The 26718-nt window shown below is 39.0% G+C and overlaps 1 protein-coding gene across 1 annotated transcript; it reads left to right on the top strand.

The window, feature by feature from the left end:
• On the top strand, positions 1-26718 carry LOC143893099 (LEAF RUST 10 DISEASE-RESISTANCE LOCUS RECEPTOR-LIKE PROTEIN KINASE-like 2.3). The gene is made up of 3 exons (XM_077398058.1): positions 1-1079; positions 19227-19262; positions 25210-26718. Exons 1-3 carry the CDS (start codon positions 221-223, stop codon positions 26328-26330), a joined length of 2016 nt encoding a protein of 671 aa, XP_077254173.1. The 5' UTR covers positions 1-220; the 3' UTR covers positions 26331-26718.

Raw genomic sequence — 26718 nt, forward strand, 5'->3', positions numbered from 1 at the left:
TGCATAACGACTAAAAAGATTATGTAAGCAGAATGACCAAAGCATGCAAAAACTGGATTCAGCTCTATTCAAAATGATAAAGCCACACCCTCTCTTCTCACTTAATCGCAGCCTTTTTAAGGACCACAATAGCAGTTAGAATATTCAAGCCTACCCATCTCAACAATCTTCAGTCTTTCTCCTTACTCTCCACCGATCTCCTTCTTTTCCTACTTCAAAAATGAAAACCCAAATGCTCTTCATCATATTATTTGTTCTGATTTATCTGTGGTTTTGCCACCCTGTAAAAGCAAGACCCTCAAACTGCTCAAGCAATTGCGGTAACGTTACCATCACTTACCCTTTCGGAATAGGAGAAGAGTGTTTCTTAGCTGGGTTTGAGGTTACTTGTGACAAAGGGGTTCCATTTTTGGTTAATGCTAGCCTCACACTTGTTGAGATTCTGTTTCCTGACCAAGTTCGGTTACTTACGACCCAAAAGATGGCAGTAGACTGTCAAAATCTGCCAAAAGATAACCAAAATAACTGCATTAAGTTGGAAAAACCTTTCACTATCTCTGGGAGGGGGACTAGGTTCGTGGCCATGGGGTGTGATACTAAAGCTTATGTGACGAATAACAACTTGCATGCGTTCGAGTGCAGCAGCCAGGGGATGAAAGAAAACGGTGGGGATAATAAGCATGGAGGACTTGGCCATTGCCAAAGCTCGATCACTGATGGGGAGAACGAGTACTGTTATAATGTGACAAACTCTTACAATTATCCTAAGAGTTCGTGCGTGACCAACTGTAGCTTTGCTGTTTTGGCAGAAGCAGGATACGGGATTAATGAAAGTGTATTGATAGATTACACTAGCTTGGCTAATATTGTTTCTAATTCATTGAGCCTTCCTTTGGTGGCGGATTGGGCGGTTGGGGGGACTGAGAAGTGCCCTATCTGTGGTTCAAATGGGAGGTGCAATACAATTTGCGGGCCAAATACGGTGTGCAATGACTCGGGGAGGGGTTGGGGTTATACTTGCCAGTGCAAGGATGACTACAAAGGAAACCCTTATCTCCCCGGCCGCGAAGGTTGCAAAGGTAAATAATTTTCAATGATGGAAGGTTCTAGTTTATGGGTTGCACCCGGGTCGATTTGTGGGAATTCGGGTTGAGCTTTTACCTTAAAATCGGGTCGGGTTCAGGTTGATTCCAATTATTTTTTTACTAAAAGCTGAACCCGACCTGACCTGACCCAAGTTGCACCCCTAGGTTCTATAGGGTTATCTACAAAAAAAAAAAAAAGGGTTTTATTTCTGACAGGTGGACGAAGCATTATTTGATGATAAAATGACAAAAATGACTGTTTTGCTTCTCTATTTTTTTTTTCATCTCCACCACTCCCAATCATAACTGCAAACTTGGAAGAGGAAGGTAGGAGGGAGGAAAAGCCGGAAGAAGAGCACGCGAAAGAGAAAGAGGAGTAGGAAAGAAAAAGAAGAATCACGGCCGCAAAAATGGAAGACACCGGAAAAATGGAAGACGACAAAATATAGAAAAAGAAAAAGAGAAGGAATAAGGAAAGAAGAAGAATTTCTCAAAAAACGGGTCAAATCTTAAAAAAAATAACATAAAATAGGGTAAATTGACACAAATCGGATCGAATTAGAAAAAAGATCGGGTCAACTCAGCAAAGTCGGGGTCGACTTGGTAATACTTGGGGTCGGCTCGGTAGAAGTTCATGCCAACTCGAAAAGGTTGGGGTCCACTCTATAGAAGATGTTGTCAATATCTTTTACAGAGTCGATCCCAACTTTCCTAAGTCGACCCAACTTTTTCTCAGTCGACCACATATTTTAACTAGTCGACACCGACTTTTTCGAGTCGACCCCTACTTTTACCGAGTCGACGTCATCTTTTACCAAGTCGACCCCAACCTTTTTCCGAGTTGGCGCCAACTTTTACATTGTCGGCCCCAGCTTTAACCGAGTCGACCCCAACTTTGTCAAGTTGACCTTTTTTTTGGCGACTCGATTTAATTTTTGCTGATCTGACCCCACTTTTTACAAATTCTTCTCTTTTCCTTCTTCTTCCTCTTCTTTTTGATATTTCCGGTGCCTTCCATTTTTTCAGCGACTTCCATATTTTCCCTCGAGGATTCTTCTTTTCCCTTTTTCTTCCTTCTCGTTTTCTTCTTCCTCTTCTCATCCTCTTTTTCTTCCTCTTATTAGTTCTTCCTCTTCCTCTTCCAATTGCATCCGAGTTGTAGAGATAAAAAATTGAAAAAAAATAGATAAGAAGAGGGCAAAATGGTCTTTTGGATTGTACAGAGCTACTCCATAGACAGTAGGCCTAAAACCATTGGCCAACTGTAAATTCAGAAACAAAATGCAATTTTTTTGCATTTTACCATCAATGAAATATTGAGTACAAAGATATTTTAAAATTAGTTTTGCCGGGAAGGAGACAACCCAAGTGGTCTTCTAATAGTAGTGGTAAGTAATGTTTGGTGTTCAACTTCGGGTTAGTACCAATATATATATATATATATATATATATATATATATATATATATATATATATATATATATATATATATATATATATATATATATATGAGGAAAGTGAAGCTACATCGCCGGTGTAGCTAACTTAGCTACACCGCCGGCTTAAAATACAATGGGCCCACATTGTTTTGGTGATCCAAAGAATTCATTTGATTGGCCCTCACATAGATAGGGTGTCCACCAAAAATCAGGTCCATAGGATCATCCCAACCCTACGATTTGTGGAGGCAAAAATGAACGTGTAAAAACCTTCACAAATTTGTCCATTTTTGCCTCCACAGTTTGAAGGGTTGGAAAAACTCTTCAACACAGGATGATCGTTACCCTCAGATTCGTGGAGGTATAAAATGGACAGCACGGTATAGAAACCTCAGCAGATCCAAGTGTTATTTTGGGTTTTAAAATTCGGAGGTAATATCTCCATTTTGTCTGTTATTAATTTTAATTTAATTTCCCCCTTACTTTTTCAATCATTTTAGGTTTTAAAATGGGCCTGGAAGTATGACCTCAGTTTCCAAGCTGTGGTCACAACGCATAAGTGAACATCTTGATCTTATAACACCTTTAGGGGTGTCAATGGATCCAGATGGTCTGATGGATCCTTCGAATCTGAATGTTAATGAACAAGATCTAAACATATCAATAGGATCCATGGACCTATTTTGGACCATCAAATGTGGGATCCGAAAATTTTCGGATTGGATATGGGCATGCAACAGATATCTATTGGATAGTCACGATTCGAACTATTTTACCAAAATACCCTCTAAAGTTTCATAATGTTTATAATTCTTTGAAGGGTATTTTCGTCAAAATCTCTAATTAATGAAGTGGAGTGTGATTTCACGACTCAAAAGCGACTTCTCTCCTCTCGTGTTTTAGGGTTTTTTTTTTCTTTTGCTGTGAGATTTCAAGAAGAGGACGAGAGGAGAAGAAGAAATTTCGAGCTCCTCATCCGGCCACCGATCCCATCCACCATCTCCCCCCATACGCCACTCCCACCATCCTTCTAAGTCCCGGCCGCCGCTCCATAATCACCTCAAAATCACAGCACCACCATTATGCTTTCATTATGCTAGTCTATTGAACATATATGATGTCATAAATATACTATTGGTTCATCATTTTGTTATTACTGAATGCTATTGTTATACACCATATTCTTTGATAATAGTTATACATTATATTCGTGTATGTAATTTAGATTAAAGTTTATTGTTTACGAGCATTATTTTACTCATAGATTAAACATAAATAAAATTTTAATTTATTTGAAGAAAATGCATATAGACACACTAAGAGTGGACTGGCATTCTAACTCTTTTTTAAAATAATTAATTGTGTACTTAGCTTAGTGGGACATAATAGGACACTCCAATGGACGGTCTGAATTAAAATAGATCGTGATCGTGATGTGGAAAGTAGGATCCGAAGAACAATCCAAATCCGATCCGACCGATAAGGAATTTGAATGGATCGTGACTGTGATATAGGTGGATCCGATCCGAAGTGGATCTGTTGACACCCCTAAACACCTTGTCTCGGCGTAATTGTGCCCATGACTAGAATAGTAGATTGGCCTCTAGATTTTCAGTTCTCGCACTAGCACCACACTTATGATCATCGAACTGATGATAAGAACTTCATCAGGCTTGGGCTTCATAAGAAGCTGCGACGAGCCAGGGTAACACTTGAGTTGTTTGAAGGAGCTTTGGTACTCCTCCGTCCACTGAAACTCCTTTAGGTTCCTCGGCACCTCGAAGAACGTATGGATATTGGCATGAACTTGCTCAGGCACAGCGCGGTGATCTGTCCAGTGAGTTTCTGAACGTCGTTGATGGTCCGTGGTGGCGTCATGTCGAGGACAATGAGATTTTCCTTTGAAAATGAGATTTTCACTATTTGGGTGACTGAAAATGAGATTTTCATTACTTGGGTGACAGATTTTCCATGTAATTTCTTTCCAAAACTGATTTTATTTTCAAACTAAAATCTTCTCCCATTTGTAGGAAAATTTTAACCCTTCTAACCCATAGAATTTTCTTTTTCTTTTTACCATTTAGACTTTCGGGAATTTCTTTTGGCTAGATTCAAACGGCCAACAATTCCAAAAAAGAGGTCCACATCCGAGCAGAATGAAATGAGGAGTGCCATTATCAAAACAAATGTGGATGATATTTCTCTATTATCTTTTGTAGCTTATTGGATACCCGCATCTAGGGGTGTAAATGGATATTCGGAAATTCGATTACCGTCCGCATCTGAATCCGTTTAAAGCGAATATTATCCGAATCCGTTTATGAGATATCCGACTCTTAGCGGATACGAATCTGGTAAATGGTATATCCGATCCGTTTAACATCCGAATCCGAGAAGTAAATCCTTTTTATTTATTATTAATAATATCATTAATATTTATTTTTAGTAATGACACACTATCTTCTGTTTCTATAAGAAAAGTGAATATTCTTTTTAGAAAAATAAAAATAAAAACAAAAATAGCCCAAACCCATTCCATCAAAATAACCCAAACCCATTCCATCATATACAAAAAAAAAGAAAAAACCCAAAGACCACTACCAACACTATCATCCATCCCCATCCTCCCCTCTCTCTCTCTCTCTCTCTCTCTCTCTCTCTCTCTCTCTCTCTCTCTCTCTCTCTCTGCCTTTGTTTTAAAAGGAAGAAGAGGATCTCATATATTTTAGGATTTGAGAGTTAATTTTGTGAAGAGAATGTAGAGGTCTAGTTTTAGGGTTTGAAAAATTCATTCGAGTAAGTAGGAGAAAAAAGATAAAGTGCTGCAATAAAATGTTTGAATTTACCGGATAAACGGATACGGATAATATCCGAATTCGAACAATATCCGACGGATACGAATTCGGTAATAGATATTAAATATCCGTCGAATCCGAATCCGAATCCGAATTCGGATAGTGTATACTGGAATCGAATTCGGATATAGCCATATCCGCTCCGAATTCGATCCGTTTACACCCCTACCCGCGTCTATTTCTAATATGGCGGCTACCCAATGAATGGTCCACACTATTGATTGCCTTTGCTTATCTGATGTCGCAGTCAGTGTGAACACCGTTGATTTTTGTTGTTTTTCATCCCACTTAATGGATGTCGGATCCCCGTAGGATTGCACAGATATGTCCCCATATGGGACCCTTGAATTTTTCACCACCACTGATCCCGAAATTCAGACGGTCTTGATTGTACAAACTACAAACATGCCCTCTTGTGGGACCCTAGAATCTTGCCGTCACCGTTGGCCTGACATTTCTAGTTGCATGGTCCTTCTCAATATTCAAAGATAGAGAGACAAAGAAATATGTTCTCTTTTTTCTTTCCTTAACTTTCACTCCAGCCAATGATATATTCAAACGAAAAGAAAGCCTCAAACCCCTCATTATCTTCACCCTCCAACTTGACTTCAAGCCTGTGGTTGCACAGTAGCTGCACTTATCACACGTCTCTTGTCACTCCAAATCAACCACAAAAATTGAGAGGAATGAAAGAGTTCGTAAAACCACCATAAGTGGGGCGTCCATAGTTAAGAAAGGGGGGTGGTATAATTATCACCCTTCCACAAAAAAATATCCTCTATTTGCAGACCCTAGCAATCTGTTTTCTATTTCCTTTCTCATCTCCTTTTTATCTTCCCTTTGTACCAAATGACTCTCAACAGGTCACAATTCAGAAAATTCTTCTACCTATTTTTCATCATCTTATTCATCTTACTAAGAACAGCTCTATCTACAGACCCACAATTCGAAGCTTGCAAGCCTAAAACTTGTGGTAACAACATAAACATAAGCTTCCCTTTCTGGATCGACACCCAACCATCCTACTGTGGATACCCAGGTTTCCATCTCACCTGCAAAAACAACGAGCCCATCTTAGACATGTCCAAAAACAACGATTATTACATTCGAGATATCTTCTACACCAACCAATCAATCTCAGTCCTCAGTGTAGGATCAATGGACAACAATTGTCCACGTCTCTTTCACAACCTCACCCTCGATCGTAATCCTTTCCACCTTACTCCTTCAACTCTCAATGTCTCTTTTTTCTTAAATTGCACCCATTTGCCTCCTCAAACATACAATTATTTCAAGATTTCTTCTTGCGTCCCGACTGAAACTCGTTATTCTTTGGCCACGTTTGAGGAGTATGAAGGGTCGGGTTGTGAGTCATAAGAGCAGATGTGTTGGGTATATAATATAACCCAAGTATGTTCTAATATATGCCCAACAAGATAATGGACCGGAGTAGGGAGCCTATCTGGGCTAAAGCCCACTAACCTCTTGACATAATTACTCTAACAATCTTGAAGCATTAGGTTTAAAAACCCTAGTTTTGGGCGTGGGTTTTATCCCTCGAAAATTCGATTTTGGCGTGATTTTTCAATTCGTTCTCAAACCCTCAATCGGTTTTGGGCGTGGGATTATTCTCCCACAGAATCGTTATTTCTTGAATTGATTTTATTCTATCGTTAATTTTGAAGTGGGTTTTCATGTCTGGACCATCGTTGGAATCAACCAGAGGAAAAAGGAACGATTCATCCTCTCTCCACGCGTTGGAATAAGTAAAAAAAGAGGACGTCTGCCAATCTCTCAAACGTTTTTTGTTATATCTCCTTCCCCACCAAGAACGCACAAGACGTCTGCCTCTCTCTCTCTCCAGCCGTTGGAATTTTTGGTGGGTTTCTTCCCAGCAAGGAAGCAACCAGATAATTATCTTGTTGGTTGAAACAAAACGATTATTGTTTTTTCCGAGATTTTTTGGTGCGTAGATCCTTCGTCGTTGACAATCTGTTGATACAAACACCGAATTGACGAGGTGATTTGCAACAATTATCTGTTTGCCAAAAAGGGTTTATTCACGTTCAATCTGTGAATTAAAGAAAACAATTGGCCCTTACCTTCTCTCTCTTCATTCGTCTCAAAACTGCGTGGTATTATTCACCCACAGTATACTCTTTGGTAGGTGGATTTTCTTTGGCTGAAACCTTTTTTTTTGTTAGTGGGTTCTCTTCTCCCACAGGAATTGCATTGGCCACAGGGCTTTTGTTGGTGGGGAACAATATCTGTTGACCGAACAACCTCTTTGTAGAATAAATCTTGTTGACCAAGAAATTTTGGGCCTTCTCTATGAAACCGATCATGTTGGGGTTTCACACGACAATGGATTGAAAGTGGAAATCGGTTTGGGTTTCTCCTCTCATAATTTGGTCGTGGCGATTTTGGTCGTGAATTATTCTCCCACAGATCTTGTTTGGCTGGTTTCTATCCCACAAACATCTCGTTTGGGCGTGGGATTCTTATCGACAGACATCGGTTGGTGCTTTTCTGGTGCCGAAATCTTCTTGGCTATTTTTATTTGACGCCAAAGGTGCCAATTTAGTACCGATTTTGTTGGTGCAAATTTGAAAACGAATCCGCTTGGTGCAAATTCGTCGGGTTCGGGTTTTCTTTCTCGCCGGACTCCTCTTGCTGTCGTGTTCGGGTTCTCTCTTGCACCCGGTTCACGCGGTTTGAAAAAGAATCCTCTTCTGATGCAAGCCGCTGGCTTCTAACTGGTTACCTTCGCGGCATTTGTGGCCGGTTTTTTTTTTTTGAACTAGTTTTCTCAGACTTTAGAACTCGTTCAGTTTGTGAAACTGGTTTTAGACCAGTTCTCTACAACCAATTTTGTTGACAGTTTGGGTTCTTTTGTATTTGTTTGGTTCGCCACCAGTTCTTCCACGAGCCTAAATGCCTCGGGTTTGGCCTTGGCTGTTTCTTTATTCTTTAGTTCACCCCCTGTAAATCCCAATAGTTGTCAGTTGGGTTTGGGTTATTACCTTGGTGGTTATCTGCTGCTGAAGGGCTTCACCTTGGCTGTTGGATTTGGATTTGGTACGTGATTTGGTTCACCCATTTGGCTTCTGCTTTCGCGATACACAAATCAGGTGCACTCTTTCCATATTTACTTTTATAGTTAGTCTAAAATGGAAAAGACTACTATTCCCTTTGAGATGGTCAAACTTCAATCCTTTGGTGGATCTGAGTTTAATTTATGGAAGTGAAAGACTCAATTCGGTCTAAAATATATGAATTGTTTTTACGCCGTTTTGAGTACCTTTACTGACACGAATGAAGAAGTTGATGAATCTCAATGACATTCTTTTAAAAATGAAATGTATAGGAAAAAGGTGCAAGTGGGATTGAATGATCTCAAACGATTCATTCAAATCGAAAATGAGACTCGAGCCAGGAATAACTTGGAGATGGTTAGACAGCAACAGTCTGCTGCTAACGCGGTAACAAATCCCAAGAAATTTTCTTGAAAATCCAAGTCACCCAAAAGTGACAATCCCAAGTTGGAGGTTAAAAAGCCTATCTTCCAAAAAAAGAAGGGCAAGTTGCACAACTGTGGAAAATGTGATCACTTTGCGGCAGATTGTAGGCTACCTAACCAGTCTAAATCTGACACACCACAGAAGGAAGCTCATATGATGGTGGGTAAGACTGAGCCTAAGAGTTTTGTTGCTATGTTGGACAACGGTAAGGCCAGTCCTTTTTCAGATTGGTGGTTAGATACAGGAGCCACTTGTTGCCGCGAAAGAGACTGTTACAGTGGCTAGTGGAGCAGAGGCAGAGATTACTCACACTGGTACTGCGAACTTAGTCCTTTCTTCAGGACAAATACTAACTTTAAACATTGATAAAGTAGTTCTTGCTCTTCAAAAGAATTTAATTTCTATTAGTCTTTTAGACTATGCTGGCATATGTAATTCATTTATGTGTGGTAGAGTAACTTTAATTGTTAACTCATACTATTTTGATTGTGCATATTTGATAGATGGTATGTTTGATTTGAGTTTAGATAATGAGACTGTTAGTTAGGATAGTTCATCGCTAATTGCTCCTAAGTTGTTACACAACCGATTGAGACATGTGTACTATCAGAAAATGGTCTAATTTACTAATACTCATAAGATACCATTATATATGTCAATTACATTTGACAAGTGTGAGTGTTAGGAGTGATAGAGAAGGAGAAGATACACATTGACAGGGTTCAAGGAATTTTGTGCCTCTCAGGGCGTAATCCATGAAACTACTGCTCATCTCTCGCTTCAATCAAATGGCATAGCTGAGTGTAAGAACATGACGTTAACTTAAGTGTTAAACTCTATGTTAATGTCAGCTGGCATGCCTAGTTGTATTTGGGGAGAGGCATCTTTGACTGCAAATCACATCCTAAATCTCTATATGCTCTTCCATGTGATAGAGTACCCAAGAATTTGGTGAGGACTTTGTGACCTACCAATTGAAGAATGATCCATCATCCTATCAGGACGTGATGAGATCTAGGGACTCTATATTGTGGGTAGAAGCCATTCATGATGAAATGAGCTCTCTGTTAGAAAATCTAACTTGGCAGCTAGTCGATTTGCCAAAAGGGGCTAAGACTATGAGCTGTAAGTAGATATTTGTATGTGATTATACAAAGTTTATTATGGCCTTAATCAAGCACTTATATTGTGACATCAGAATTTGACAAATTTGTAAAGAGCTTTGGGTTTCTGACAAATTACTCAGATAAATGTCTTTCTTATCGTTTTGTGTCGAATAAGGTCATGATTATTTACTTGTATGTCGATGTTGATTCTTGTTTCCAATCTCTCTTTGTGATGAGTAATGTGAAACTAACCTTGGGTACAGAATTCGACATGAAAAGACTTGGGTGTTGTTAACATCATTCTTGGTATGAAAGTAAGTTTTTAAAAGGCAAGGAATCACTCTTGGCCTAGTGCATTATATGAAAAACTACTTTCCTTTTGAGGATGCAGTGAGTGCAAACCGACTGAGACACCATTTTAATTATACCAAGAAGCTGATCTCTAAGGAAGAGACAGAGTGAGTCAGTTAGATTATTCTAAACTGATTGGTAGTCTCATGTATGATTTGTGTTGCACTAGGCCAGACATAGCCTTTATAGTTGGCATGCTGAGTCGTTTTACTAGCCATCCTGGCCATGAGCATAGAAATGCCCTTATGAGGATGATGAGATACCTTTCGTGTACTCAAGAGTATGCTCAAAACTATGGTGGCCATCCACTTATCGTGGAAGAATATTCTGATGAATCATGGGGCTCAGAATTAAGAGTCGGTAAGTTTACCAGTGGTTATGTGTACCCTGGGTGGAGCTGCTGCTGCGTGGAAGTCGAAGAGACAGACTTGCATTGCTCTGTCATCCATGGAATCAGAACTTTATGCTCTAACGTCAGCTATTGATGAAAGCTAAGGGATAAAGAATCTGATTATGGTTATGGCATTCCACTGACCCGGTTAAAGATAAGTTCTTTAGTGGGTTAAGGATTAGTTCCTTATGTGTGTTCTGTAATAATCAAGCTATAACAATGATTGTGAAGAACTCACTCTTTAATGGTAAGAGGAGACATCTTAGGCTGAACTAGGCCATATGCTGAATTATCTCAAGAATACGGGATTATCACTTTGATTGATACGAAATCGAAGGATAATAGCCCGAAGCTCTCACAAAAGGGACTGACCAAAGATTGACTATTCAAAATTGTGGGGGAGATGGGGACATGGGGTTAAAGACCGTGTAGACATGTCTTAACCTACATCCATGTTATTTTGAATTTTTCGAATCTCCCTCTCTTGGCCAAGATAGGCACTTGATATGTTTCGATGATGGTTACAGTTGTTGTATGTCATTCCACATTTGATGACATGTCCTTTTTGGGGAAGGTTGTACATTTCAAACTTGATGATACATCTTAACTCAAATATGGATAAGATGACTGTAATATTCCAAAAAGAAACATGAAATGGTTCTTTGCAAAAGACACTATTTGGTCTTGTTCTTTATTGAAACTTGACAATTAGTAATGGTTTTTTGCAAAAGAAGCTATTTAGGTCTTGTTCTTTATTGAAACTTGACAATGATGCTTATTGTGAGAGTGATACTGATACTTTTTCAGCCATTTTAGAATTGTACTAAGTTCTTCTTTAGGTAGAACTAGATACTTTCGTGGATTATGTATTTGTACTAAGTTCTTCTTTAGGTAGAACTAGATACTTTCGTGGATTATGTAATTGTACTAAGTTCCTCTTTAGGTAGAACTAGATACTTTCATGTTTATAATATTGGTTGGATTCATTTTTATGAAATCCATATTTTATAATTCACAGGGATTGGAGAAAAGGAGGAGCTTGTCTTGATTTGGACTTTGATGAGGATGACTTACTTGATGAGTAAATCTTCTAAAGTCATAAAGACTGTGCTTTCATTTCAGTATGTATCGAGTTCACTTTTTTGTGGAACTTTATTTTGGATCTCGATGAGAATCATATCCCATGAATGAATTCCTCTAAGATCAGTGGGGTTCACTTATACGTGAAACTACCTTTGGTTGAGTTTAGATTGTATCTCAAACTCTTGGTTAATTATAAAGTATTCTTGTTTTCAGTTGGATTACAGATCTTTATTGATATGGTGATATGGATGATTCAATAATTTTGTTTGGACATCACATTAACTATCTATTGGATTGTGCTATATGTAGAACATAATAGGAGATTGTTGGGTATATAATATAACCCATGTATGTTCTAATATAAGCCCAACAAGATAATGGACCGGTATAGTGGGCCTATTTGGGCTAGAGTCCACTAACCTATTAAAACCCTAGTGTATCTCTATATATAGGGGCTGGAGGCGACAAACTTGGTATTCCAAATTAGATACCTTGGGTGTAATGCTTCAAGCAACTTCTTGCTTGACCTAATTACTCTTACAAGATGCAGTGCCTCTTTTTCCTGGATATTTAGATGGGTATTCGGAGTTTATGAAGAAGGGTTTTGTTTTGGAATGGACTGCAAATAATTGTAGAATCTGTGCGAAGAGTGGTGGTCGATGCGGATTTAATGGGACTTCTCAATTCGTATGCTTCTGCCCTGATCGACCCCATCTCAAGTCATGCACTCCAAGATCAGTGGGTTCGTTAGCTTTTTCATCCTTCGTTTTTTTCAGTTTTATTCAGATCTTTTTTTAGGAAGAAGGTAGAACAGGTGGGTCTGTAGATCTGTTTTTTATTGTCATGTTTCTTGTTTGAAATGAAATTTCTACCCCATTTTGTTTGTCTTTTCTTGGGAATGATTTCACTTTTCGCAAAAGGACAAAGGGTAGTGAAAATGCATTAATTTATAGGAGAAGACAAGTAAAAGGGGTGCAACTACTATTTTCCTAATTGGGGAATTGACCTGGCTATCCCTTTTTTAATAATGGCACTTTTTCTATTTATTTCAACTTTTCACGAGTCAGCTGTTAAAAGCTTTTATAATTTGCACGAACCTATCATCAACCAATCAGAAAAGTTTAAGAAGGTTAGGAGAGTGCCATTACAAAGCAAAATAGACAACGTATGGGATCTCTGTTTGTCGCTTCTCTTTTGAATGGAATACTAGGGAGACTCTCTCCGAAGTGTGACTGAAATTACACATCTGTGTTAAAAGGGATTAGGATCATCCGTTTGACGTGGGAGAAAACGAGATAGCATTTCTTGTTTTTCCTCTTATTATATCATTTTCCTGTTTTCTTTTTTCTTAAATGAAAATTATGAAACAGATAGCATGTGTTACACCCAGCAATCTTGTTTGTTTTCTTATGTAGTTACTTTTGGAGGACCATTTCATCTTGATAATTCCTCTTATGTTGGAGGCCTTTCTTGTTACTTTCCTTTTTGTTCTCATCCCCAAAACATACCGAGGAAAAAGACAGAATACTATGTTTTCGGTGAACTGTGATGCACAGAACAAGAACATAAACCAAGTCTTTTGGAAGTTTTTTTGGATGTCATAATCTCTCCAATTTGGAGCATAACACCTGTTCTATTCAATGCCATCTTTACCATTATCATCGATTTCAATGAGAACTAGACATTATTCTTAAAAATGCAAACAAACTTTATTGAGGTTGTTATATAACATTGTCATTCAGATCAGTCAGTCTTGGATTGAGACAATTCAGCCCATTTTAGATATGCCCTTTTGGGAGAGATTGAAGACTGGTATGTTCTCCAACTACACTCTCCCACACACACAGTCCTAGATGCTTAGCTTTTTATCTGTATAGTGTGTAAATCCATCCTTACTATTGTCGATAGGGATTTTGTGTCGAACCCGTGGTGCCCTCTGCCTTCAAATGACATCACCCTCAATTCCTCGTTATTTGGTTATACTTCTGTTCACCAGAGTATCATCTTCTATAATTGCTCCAGAGAGATTCAAATCCCTGGGGACTTCCATCCAGTTCCTTGCCTCCCAACAACAGCCAATTATGCTTACTTTATCACCAATGAAAGCTATAAGGAGTTTAGTAATTGTATAGCTAGTGTCGTTTCGGTTCCTATAGACAGTGTGAATCAGCTGCTGCAATACCCAGCGACTGTTGGAGATGTTCTGAAGGAGGATTTCGATTTGACGTGGGAATCTGGGCTGTTTGGCCCTTGCCACGGCACTGAAGAGCCCTGCGCTCCTAACACAGATCAACGCCCCACTTGTTTATGCAGCAGCAACCAAACACATCTCTTCCTCCCGTGCTGAACCGGTATGACACTTTTCTTGTTCCTCACTTAATTCCTAACTCAGCTACTGTTTCTTGCTCATGGTAAATGGACAAAACCCTAAGAAGCAGGGCTTTTTTTAGCCTTCTTCCTAACAGACACTTCTTGGGTTCCATTTGTGCCTCGTGTACATGATCGGATCAGGAACAGTGATCGAGAGTCTGGTCAAATAGAGTTGAGAACACCTTGATTAGATGATCCTAGATCCTTGATCCATGAGAAACCCTATTTAGGGTTCTACCAAGAAAAGCTAAACAGAGTCCTTATCTTATGCGTGGGATAGGGATAGATATCCCACAGTGTAGCTAATCAATTATTTTTTTCATGATCAACCGTCTTGATTTCACATCTAGGACCTACAGATTTTGCATGTTAACATTGATCTATTATTATATATACGGTAAATAACAACTAACTTCTTTCTATGGAGGACATGTCAACGTGTTGTGCAGGGGTAATCTAAACGAATCATGCGTCGGGTCATCTATAGAGAAGATTTAGATGGTTTAGATCACCCAAATATTTTAGCCCACTACTTGTTTTTTTTGCTACACCTGCATGCCATATAAATACTTCTTTTATCTTTTATATTTTAATTCATCCCTTATTTCCTTTCATTTTGAGTTTTAAAATTGGGAAATAAAATATGCACTCACCCGCTTCCCCTCTCTTCATTTTTGACGTTTTTCCACCGGCTGTTTACAACTCCAAACAACATAGCAACATCCAATTAGACAGGTTTAACATAAAAGTGGTATGCCAATAATAAAACAGGGATGTATGTTTAACAACTTAAAAATATAGTGTTCAAATTCTTATAGAAACTGTTCGGTCTAAAATCGTCCGGCGAGGTCAGTTAGTGTACCCAGTGTGGGTGACTGGACGTGTGTGAGTGTGAGGTGGAATGGTGGATGCGCGGGGGTGCCAGGCTGCTGGGAGGCAATGTCGAAATTCAATTCGTGGGGGTCGATGACGAAACATTTCTGTCCCCTGGTATTGGATTGCAGGTAACTAAGAAGAAGAGGGGAAAGTCACTCCTTCCTTGAGCTCCTCTGCTTTTACAAAGATGGAAAGGACATTTTACAGTATGGGCATGACGTCAAATCTAGGGATGTCGACACACGCAGAATGTGAACGACTCGTGCGAGGGAATGCTGATGGGCACAAAACGTAAATGGTATCGGCGATGCATGCAGAATGCAAACGACTCTCAAGGTCGATAGACCGATCGGATAATTAACTAACAAAAACGGCGAAAGTGAGCTCCAGTGCGAGGGATATTGAGTTAAAGAGAGAGACTCACCTTGAAAGATGAATTCGTTGCTTCCTTAATCTGTTGCTACAGCTAGGAAAAGTAAAAGACAGTGCATAAAAGTAAAGGATAAAAAGATAAATGCTAAGACATGTTTTGCGTTGGTTCTTGGATGTCTTTCTTGGAGACATGCGTTTCTTTATATAGGTTTCTTCGAGTAACCATCCCCCATTACCCCACGTTCTCAAGGAGGGAACTCTTGATAACTGGCGAGTTTAGAGTCCACTATTTGCATGTTCCCCATACATCCATATGGTTGCTGTCTCATCTTTTGAAAAGTGCTAGCTCGGCACGCTACCACTTTGGCCCGGTCTAAATAGGTCATTCTCTTGTGATTCGGTCTGGCATGACCGATTTCAAATTTAAAATGGGTGTAAACATTGACACCCACATTCCTTCGGTTGACGAATGGAAATCAATGGAATGTACCTTAGACCGAATGTTGGTCATGTTCGTGTACCATCTCGCTTCTAACCAAAACAATACTGGCCTTTTCCGTGAATATTAAATTTCGAATTCACAATTTCAGCCTGTCTCTGTCATTTCGAACATCCTTTCCGACTCTATGAGATATGCTTGGGAAGTGGGAGAGACAACAATAATTATGATTTTTTCGAACCACTCGTTCCAATCTCCCTATTTCATTTTCCCTTTTCTTCTTCTTCGCCTTCACTTGTTGTACCTTGGCCAAGTTAATAGTCCTCGATAGATCGGCATCCCCATTTTGGAACGCAGTAGGGCATAACCCTTCGTTCTTCTCCAATTTGCTCCTCAGAGGTGGGTTTCGTTCATATGGCTACCGGGAGTGGGCTTGTAAAGATTGAGTTGATCGAGGGAAGTCACATCCGCCCCGGGAATCGAAAATCCTCAATCCCTTGGAGTCGTACATGATCAGTGATCCCTTCGGTGCGATTCATCAACAGTTCCTCATTCTTCCCTTCCCTGGTTGGACCGCATGACTGCCTTCCTTCTCGACATCGAGATAAGCACCGATTTGTTTTAGGACATTGGTTGTAGCCGCTATTTTCTTTTCACGCCAAGGGGAATCTTAGGAACTAGCTCGATCCGGTGGCTGCATGCAAAGATAAGTGAAGGGACGATGGAAGCGGTGTTGGTGGACGCCAAATCTTGGTGAGAGCAAACATCCAGCCGCCACGGCATACATAGCCAAAGGCTCTCTGGCCAGTGCAGTGAGTCCTGCCGCAGGTGACATGGGGAATATGGCAAATGGTCTGACCGATTCCTTACGATTCGGTAGAGGTCTGGTAGCCGGCACGTTTTTTGACGGCATAAGGCTAGTTACTGTTCCTAAGGATGTTGGCGTGAACGAAGTTGATGATATATGGATGGATCGATGCTTTCATGACCTTGGGGAGCGGCACGAGGTCAGGTCCATCCGTTGCCTTGCCTCCTTCTAGGGATTTGATGTTTTCCAACTATCGGACGGCGTCAACAGATGCAATTATTCTCCTTCAGTTAGGGTTGTAGAAAAGGCGTCGAAGCCCATGAAGTTACTGGATTGATTTCATTGTTTGAACTTTTATCATTCAGCTTTTTGACGCAACCTTGTAGCCCGGCCTTAAGGTCGTTGACTATTTCTTTTCATGTTTTTTCTTCGGATGGTCGACATAGATACTTTAATCTTTATTCGGCCAAATAGTTCGTCCGTTCTAATTTCCCTTTTAATTCAATCCATCTCTTTTGATATAGTCATAGTCTCCCACATAGTAGGGTAATATGGCTTTATAAATTTGGCGTTTAATTGACCGATCGTGAACTCTACCATCCGGATCTCTGAGGTGAAATGCACTGCGTTTCAAAACTCTGTGGATGACAAACAGTCCTTCCCAGTTTGGTGACCATTTTCTAGACACTGGATTCTTGGTTTCAATAGGCAAAATAGTTTTCCAAACTAGGTCATCTTCTATAAAGGTCTTTACTTTGGCCTTTTTGTGACATGACTGCACCATCTTATGCTTTTGGGAATGTAAGTTTTCTAGGACTGACAGTCTCAACTCGTATAGGTCTTCAAGTTCGGTTAACATTGCTTGTGCATAATCTTTTGTAGAAATATTATTTTGAGTAGCCACTCTTAGAGACTGAATGGTGACTTCCATTGATAGGACAGTGTCATGTCCACAAGTCAGAGCAAATGAGGTAGTTCCCGTGTTCGATTTCTTTGAAGTCCTATAAGCCCACAAGACTTCTCATAGTATTTCATGCCATGTTCTTGGGTTATCTTCAATCATTTTTTAAATTTAACTTATAAGGATTTGTTAGTAAATTCGGCATTAGCTTGGGCATAGTATGGAGCTGAAATCACGATATCGAACCCACTCTTTGGCAAAAGTGACCACTAACTCACTGGCAAGGTTTTAAATTTCGACCGAAATCTGAAATTTCGGGTTTAGGGGGAGAAAGTAACCGAAACCGGGTAAACCCGAAATTTCATTCTAAATTTCGTTTTCCCCGAAATTTCGGTCAAAAATTTTAGGACGAAATTTTAGGACGAGAGAAAAGATCTTTTTATTGGTTTCGTCAGATTTCGCCCGAAATTTCGGTTTCGGTGAGGACTGAAATGCATTCCGAAACTGAAATTTAAAACCTTGCTCACTGGTAAATAGGGTACCTTGGTCAGTAGTTATGGTCTGTGGTAAGCGAATCTATGGATTATATGTTCCTTTAAGAATTTTATATCATCGGTTAACATGACCAATTTCATAGGAACTGCTTCTACCTATTTGGTGAAGTAATCCGTGGCCACAATTAAGAAACAATGCTGTTTGGATGATGGTGGGTAGATTTTGCCTATTATAACAAAATAAATCAAGGATTGTTATATTTATAGAGAATGAATAAAATTATACATTAATTTCACTCTAGAGATAAGAGGTGGTCGTCTTCACTCGAAGTAATCTCACCTGATCATACAATGGCTAGTCGAATTTGAGGATCTCCCTAAGTTCAGGTAATGAAAATAGTTTCATCAGAAAAATTGTTATTCCTCCAAATCCATCTTGGATTGGAAGGTCTTTGATAAAGCTTCTTGTCCTTGTAAGCTACAATGATTCTCATTTCAAATTCAATAATTTTATTCGATTAACAAAAAGCTCATATCTTGCTCAATCTTTTCACATTAATCAAAACTAACACTATGATGATCCCAAAAAGTTAATTTTAAAGTGATCTTTAGTAGCTTTTGTGTCTTTGCTCAGATGTGTTTCAAGATAGATAACTTATGTTATGTTACTGATCCTTTGCCTATGTGAATGATGTTGTGCAAAAGCAATTTATTTCATTGCCGTAGCCATGGGGATTTCCTTGTCTTAGTGGATGCACAATAGCATAGCTTTGTCAGTGAGATATATTGAAACAAAGAACAATATTTTTCGCTTTCCCTTTAGTGAGAAATTTTCTCATGGCAAACATATCGCTCTAAGTTATAAGTTTTTCATAGAATGCTTTTTTGTTTTCTGCATGTGTAACTGCGGCTACTTAGATTAAAAATATTTTTATAAATCTAATCGAATCTTTATATTATATTTCATTCTATACTTTGCTTTTTCAAATAGTTAGTGTCGGACTAGGCTATGAACCTGCTGATTGAATAGTTGATCTACTTTACATTTTTGTCTTAGAAATTTTGATATTTGAGGGAGCTGTGCATTTGTTTGATAGTGCTTCATTATCTAATTGCCGTCCTCATGATTTTGCAGGCCAAGGAATGAGCATAGGAACGAAACTCATTCTAGGTATATATCACTGCAAGACCCAATTTCTTCTTCTTCTTGTTTTCTTCACTTAAACTACAACCCACTCATATGACGTCTCTTTATCTTTGTTAGAGCTATAAGCAATTTAGAGGGTGCCCGACTGCTTCATTGAACCACTCTTCAAAATAAATTAAGTAAAGGGAATTCTTCAATGTCCTCTAAAAATACTAAAAACTATGGTTGTTTGAAAAACATAGATCTTGGGTTCGATGGAAACAAAAACAGAGAAATCAAGCAAATAAAATAATTAAGAACAGAAGAGATCTTCGTGGTTTGTAATGTATTGTGACAATATCCATGGCAGAGGCAATCAAAGAGCTTCCACTATGTACAAAGATTACAAAGCAAAACATATAATCTGCATCCAAGACCTAATGTAGTTTCCCAATCTTGATCCCAAGACATGAATTTCAATAAAACACAGAAAATATGTAAATTTCATATTATGTATTAGACATTAGTGTGATTTTTTTGTAAATTTTACATGGATATGTTGAATACATGCTAATTTTTGCATACTAATAAATGTGATTACATTTGTGTAACTTATGAGATGTTATTGCATAATATTGCAGCTTGTCATGCTGCATATTATAGAACTATCGTAATTAGTCAATTTAATATTTAATTAATTAATGATTTTCAATAAACTAGTATGATACTCGCATAACAAGAACAATCCTGTTAAGAGGGATGTCACGCCCCAAACCGGGGTCCGCATCGGCACAATAAAACGAATCTGAAGGTAATAATCTAACTTTCCACGCTCGCCCAATTCCCACGACATACGCTACGTCTATTCTTCATGATATGAAAAACATAAATATATTGGAATGAGCAAACACCCAGCAAGCACCAAATCACCATAATAGGTGGATCAAGCATGCAAGAAAAACATGATCGTAAACATGAAGAATCATCACAGAGATGTACATGTTTCATATCATATATCATGGAAAGAAAACAGAAATAACCTTTTCAAACGGCCAGTTAAACCATGATGCCACAAGCACCAAAATCGTACAACTCGCTTAGGCTTCACTACAACCAATATCGCTTAGGCTTCACTACAATCAATATCGCTTAGGCTTCACTACAGCCAGTGCCACAGGCACAAAAATCATACAATGACCTATAATATCGTCCTCTGTTTCAGGTCCCGCATCCAATGCCTCGAGTCAAAACAGTAAAATAAAATTCCCAAATCTAGCCTAGATGATATATACATCATAATCAATCTCCATGGAAAACCAGCCATCCGCACAACTGTCCACAAATAGGAAGACGTAGAATCAATTAATTAATACATTGTGGATTTGTTTAAAGTCCATACAAACCATGGACTGAGGTTTAGAGGTCCTTTCATGCCCAAAATCCACCATGCACAACCATCATCTACATATGCAACAACATACATCCAACTTGATAAACTAGATCAACTCTTGATCCTAGTTTCACCATGATCTAAAGATCATTAAACTTTTAACCCTTGTTTTAGATTGATTTAAAATCAGTCAGTGGTGGGAAACCCAAGAAAAATCCTAAAACATTTTCAATGTCCACCACCTTAGTCATTACCATGGGGAATATTTGAGCGTCAGGCCAAGATCCATACAAGAGGGGGTGGATGATGAGGACCACACCACCACAGACATGGCCGACCAATTGGAAGAGGAAGTCCTACAAGCCCTTTAGGAGTTCGGCTAAGCTTAAGGACAGGATACTAGGGATCTATAAAAGGAAGCAAAGAACATGGCTTCTATGTGATAAGGATCCAACGGAAGTTTAGTGCTGTAATTTTCTTTTCTAGTAGGGGTGTTTGTGTATTTTCTTATTAGGAGTATTAGTCTTGGAATTTGAGTGTTATAGTGAAGTCAATTGTAATTGAGTGTGAGCTACTGATATAAATAGCCCTCTCTTTTTGCTGAGATTTGAATTGAAGGGATTGTACCTAGATTGAGGAGAGAGAAAGTCATTGTAAAAGAGAGCATTCATTGATGTTAGAAGGGTGATCCTGCTCAAAGAAGGCCCTCCACTTCTTGCAATTGAGCTAAGTCCTATTTTACTGTTTCTTTTCATTAAAACAGGGAAGGACAATTGAACACAGTATAGAACTCCAAAAAAAATGCTTATCTTACACAATATAGGATGTAAAAAAATGAGAAAAAGAACCTCTGAAATTGATCTCTGAATAGGGAGCACTTACCAATTATTGGCTCTCAAGTCTATGCCAATAGTACAATTGTGCATGTATGAAAATCATTCAATGATCCAAGATCATTATAAAATGCTCGTCTTTCTAGAATTCTTAATAAAACTTTACTACAAGTAAATCTACCATAAGAGAAAAGAGAATCATATCCTAAAGAAAGGAAATGAAAAAACTCAAGAATATCCAAATCGGAATTACTTGAATCTAGAAACATCATCATCGAGAAATTTGCAGGCGGGTAATATTAATATGGGAAATGATATCACCACTCAAACGTTTTAATAACATGCGCTCAACTCCCTTGTCGTTTAGTATTTTAAGTGCTTGAAAGAGTTTTTTGAGAACTTTAATATCCCTCTGACAGCCCTTTAAATGCTAAACGATAAGAGAGTTGGGCATGGATTATTAAAATGTTTGAGTGGTGATATCATTTCCCTATTAATATTAGTTTCTAGTTATTGTCTATGAGATTTGAAACATGTCGGATCATAGTAGCTGCATAGTTCAGGGGAGTTTTAACCCTTGAAAAGGACCTTGAGCAGTCAGGAGCCACTTTTAGTCTAAAGGGAATGAAGCAGACATTTATTTACAGCGGGTTGGATACCTTTGATGATAGCTTGAAAGTTCGACACATGATTGAGTTTAGAACAGAACCCCACTAAAAAGGTTGCAGTAGAGTAGCTAGTTAAAAACCTCTGCACTCGCCATGTCTTGAGTTTAACTTCGCAGTCCTGTTGGCATTGAATGTGATATATTTGGGGTGTGTGTGTGTGTGTGTGTGTGCTGGGTTGTGTTCGAATAGGATGATCTTAGAAGTTCATGAATAGAGCGCAGAGTTTATTTTCTTGTCTACAAATATGCAGAATTTGATGTCCTTGGACCATAATTCACAATGGCAGTTGAGTAGAGTCATCCATGGTTTTTTTAATGATTTTTTATCAGGTTATCTTTATGGAATTGAACTTCTCTTTAACTCTAGAACTTCAAATTTGCCCAGAGATAAGCAGAGAATAGAAAGCGCAAGGAAAGTGGGAGATTCAAAAGGAAATGGCAGTAGAAATCCTCAAAGGAATATTGCAGTAGTAAGCCACTAACATGTCCCTTTGAACAATAAATTCCCTCATCTTCCAACCTAGATTGTGCCAGAAGGTGAAAGTCATACCATTCCAGTGACACTTCAATTTTTTTTGTGGTGGGCCCTGCTTGATGAACAACTCACATCATTTTGCGTGTTCCATGTGGGTGATTTAGATCTGTTACAAGTGAAAGTTGCTGGTGGAATCGTTATGCGCGGCAGAAGCTAGTTTGCACCAAAAACAAAAAAAATTAATTTCCACCGACCAAATAAATATCCTAGTTACTAGATTCATATTGGTGATGATTTGGAAATACAAAGACAAAGGAAACTTAAAATTTGATTATCCTTTCTTGAAAATCGCTGCTTGATCTACTCACCGCTACGTCTGCTCAGCGTTTCTCAAACCCGAACTCCTCTGAAAGTCGAGGTAGTTCCTTCTACTCCGCACGTGGATGAAGGAAGAAGAAGAACTGATGCTCGGGTTCCAAACCCAATTTGAAATCTGGTCTTCTAGTTCTCCAAGAACTAGAGCTTGAATATGAACTAGAACTAGAGCTAGAAATAACTAGTACTAGAACTAGAACTAGAAAAGAAAAAGAGTGGAGTTGGACGAATTTTCTCTAGGGAGAGATGGATGGGCTGGGATTGTGTCTTGTAAAATTCATCCACCCCTAGCTCTTATTTATAGAGATCCCTAGGGACTTTGTTTCCCACTAGGAATCCCTCTTGATTTTGGAAACTTAGTTTGCATAGAAATCAACTAAGGGTAGAAAGATATTTTCACATAGATAGAAGTGTATAAGTTTCCAAATCCAAGTGGTTTTCCAAAACTCATTCAAACTCTCTTTCCTTCTAGGATTTCCATCAATAAGAAATCTCCAAATTCCAGAATTCACATAATTCCCAACCAATTGGAGTCAAGTATTTAATCACTTACTTTCCAACCAATAGGATTTAAGTATTTAATAAAGCACTTGCAATTAAACACACACACACACACACACACACCATATTATGGTGTATCTCCTCTAATAAAAGTGCATGCACCCTATGTATGGTGCAACTCCTCCCTATATCTCGTACAATGGATCCAATCCATTCCTCGTGCGCAATAAAGTCCGGAACTTGAATTGCCCAACAATCCTTAATGGTCTAGTGAGTTGTGAGTGGGATCGTCGTTGGGATCTAGTGGGCATTCCTGTAGAGCTCACCATGAGCCGCACTGCAATCTCTCGCAATGTAGTAAAACTATGGCCGCATTAGGCAAGTGGCCCCCACCGTGACATTACCCCGAAGAAGACCATTGGATCTATAAACCTGAAGCACATCCGATGTGCATATTCTTCCTCAAATCCCGCATTTATCGAGTTAAGTGCTACGAGTGGGTGGACATTAATTACCCCCTAAGCCAACTCAATGGTATACCTTTTGATCTATCAGTTTCAGCTCACAAATGTATTTGCAAAGTACCTTTTCAAAGCTTATAGTTTTTACAAAACCTTTGATAAACTTTTATCAAATCGGTTGGCTGGCCTTTTACTAAAGGACATAGCTGAGATTGAAACTGTAAATGCAATTCCTCTTCAAGAGTGGTGGAGGATTCCTTGTTGGGCATCACAATTGATCTCATGGGTTTGCCCGATGACCCAGTACTACCCGTTGGTAATCCGAGTTGGACTATGGTTAGATAGACCATAGCCACAAGACTTGCCCTCAGACCAAAACGACCCATCAGGTCTAAGGACATATCCAAGGGTCCTAACTGACATAATAACCTTACAAAATCCTCGTCCTTAGGTTATTCTGTTAAATGATCCGTTCTGTGCGTGATCAAATCATCGCACCCATTCCACCTGCTTAGGGTCAACTACCCTAGTGACTGAGATAGGCCACCCCAATGTGTGTATGAAGGCAGGATCGATGCGGTTGTGTACAGGTACGAGGTGTCCAACCTCAACCCTAACCAGTAACCTTCTAGGTCTGCAAAGAACTTGAAGGCCATATCTCACTGCCACATAATTCCTACTTGCACGGCCTATCCTACGACGCTACCTAAGGACATACGCGTGTCAAAAAGCACATCACACACTCCATGAAATACCCAATAGATGTCATTAAACAATAATTTATTTATTAAATATGTGATTCAATACAAGTTGAACTGGCTTTTAGGGCACACACTCTAACAGGAAGATCCTATTCAATGCATTCTACATACAATCCATGAAATCCCAAATATAGTGCTTCACATGATAACTAAAATTAAGGTGAGTTTGGATGTACATTACAGCCTACTAGTAATTCCCAGGTGGATTTCAGTATGTAACCCAATTGCTTTTCGGAGCAATTTATGCGTTAAACTAGCAATCTGAAAATTTTCAATGGCCTGTTTGGATGTGGATCCTAATTGTATTTTGGGTCCAATTTGTGTTTAAAGTTTCCATGAATAGATTGCAAGTCTCCGCACAAATTGAACGCAAAAGGAATTGGATTGGACAGCCAAACGTACCCTTAAGAAAACAAGATTTTTAAAATTAGCGATCACTACATTCATGGGAAATGTCAGACAGTAGCACCATGAACATTACAGCATATTCACATTGAACACATTATCTAAACTCCCTTTCTTCTTTCAGGCGTAACCGTAGGAATTGGGAGCTTCTTTCTAGTATTCCTCCTTTTCGGCCTATTATTTCATAAAAAGGGAAGAGATAATGTTCATAAAAAAAGAAAAAGCAACGCTCACAATGTGGAGGCGTTTCTTCAGAACTATGGATCGCTCACTCCCCAAAGATACAGTTATTCAGATATCAAGAAGATGACAAGTTCCTTCATAGATAAATTAGGCCAAGGTGGATTTGGTGCTGTTTTTAAAGGCAAGCTCCGAGATGGCCGCCTAGTGGCTGTGAAAATCTTAAGGGAGTCCAAAGGTGGGGAAGAATTTATCAACGAGGTTGCAAGTATCGGCAAGACATATCATGTCAACATTGTCAGTCTTCTAGGCTTTTGCGCCGAGGGATCCAAAAGAGCACTTGTGTACGAGTTCATGCCCAATGGTTCTCTCGAAAAGTTCATTTACGCCGAGAAATCAAGAGAAACAGATACATTGGGATGGGAAACATTATACCAAATTGCAGTTGGAATTGCTAAAGGGCTGGAGTATTTACACCGTGGTTGTAGCACTCGCATTTTGCATTTTGACATAAAACCTCATAACATTCTTTTAGACCATGACTTCTGCCCTAAAATCTCAGATTTTGGACTAGCGAAGCTATGCCCAAATAAAGATAGTATTATATCGACGTTGGATGCGCGAGGAACTGTCGGATATATTGCCCCTGAGATATTCTGTAGAAACATTGGACGAGCCTCTCACAAGTCCGATGTTTATAGCTATGGAATGATGATGCTAGAAATTGTAGGAAGAAGAAAGAACATCGACGTCAGAGTGGAGGATACGAGTGAAATATATTTTCCGCATTGGATATACAAGCGGCTGGATTTAAATTATGATCTAGGACTCCATGGAGTTACAACAGAAGAGGAGGAGAAAACTGCAAGGAAGATGATCTTAGTGGGTTTGTGGTGCATACAGACAGATCCGGCAAATCGACCTTCGATGAATAGGGTGTTGGAAATGCTAGAAGGAACCCTTGAGAGCTTACAAATGCCACCAAAGCCATTTCTATCGTCTCCTAAAAGATCATCTCATGATTCTTCTACAATGTCAATGATCATAAGTGAAGGTTCTCCTTAGTTGAGGCATGTAAGGTATGAAGGTGTCCCAAGGTTGTGTCCGGATATTGAATCTCCTCGCAGGCTGCTCTTATTTTGGAAGATGGATGTCCATACTCATTTGGTTTAGTAGTGGCACTACCTACTTTTCAAGACGGTTTCTGTGTTTTGTTTTAAATACATACGTTCTGAATTCTATGTTAGGTGTTTTCTTCATCTACCTAAAGCCAATGGCATCCCATGTATGGTCTTATCTCTTCACTATTCTCTGTATGGTCTTAACGACCTTCGATGAATAGGGTGTTAGATGCATGTTCATTATTCTCTGTATTGGAAATGGCAGATTATTGCCGGATGTATGGTCTTATCTGTTCCACAAATTTGTGAATAAATTTGTTTAAGTTATCTTT

This window comes from Tasmannia lanceolata, unplaced genomic scaffold (assembly GCF_043159265.1).
Source record: "Tasmannia lanceolata isolate RefF3 unplaced genomic scaffold, GAP_Taslan_0.1 ptg000015l, whole genome shotgun sequence".
In the NCBI taxonomy this organism is placed as follows: Eukaryota; Viridiplantae; Streptophyta; class Magnoliopsida; order Canellales; family Winteraceae; genus Tasmannia; species Tasmannia lanceolata.

What these genes read in the sequence shown, in the direction of transcription:
- LOC143893099 (XM_077398058.1), top strand. Translation starts at nt 221, where the DNA reads ATGAAAACCCAAATGCTCTTCATCATATTATTTGTTCTGATTTATCTG. An exon ending in CGGCCGCGAAGGTTGCAAAG is followed by an intron (nt 1,080 to 19,226) that starts GTAAATAATTTT and finishes ATGATTTTGCAG; the next exon opens with GCCAAGGAATGAGCATAGGA. An exon ending in AGGAACGAAACTCATTCTAG is followed by an intron (nt 19,263 to 25,209) that starts GTATATATCACT and finishes TTCTTCTTTCAG; the next exon opens with GCGTAACCGTAGGAATTGGG.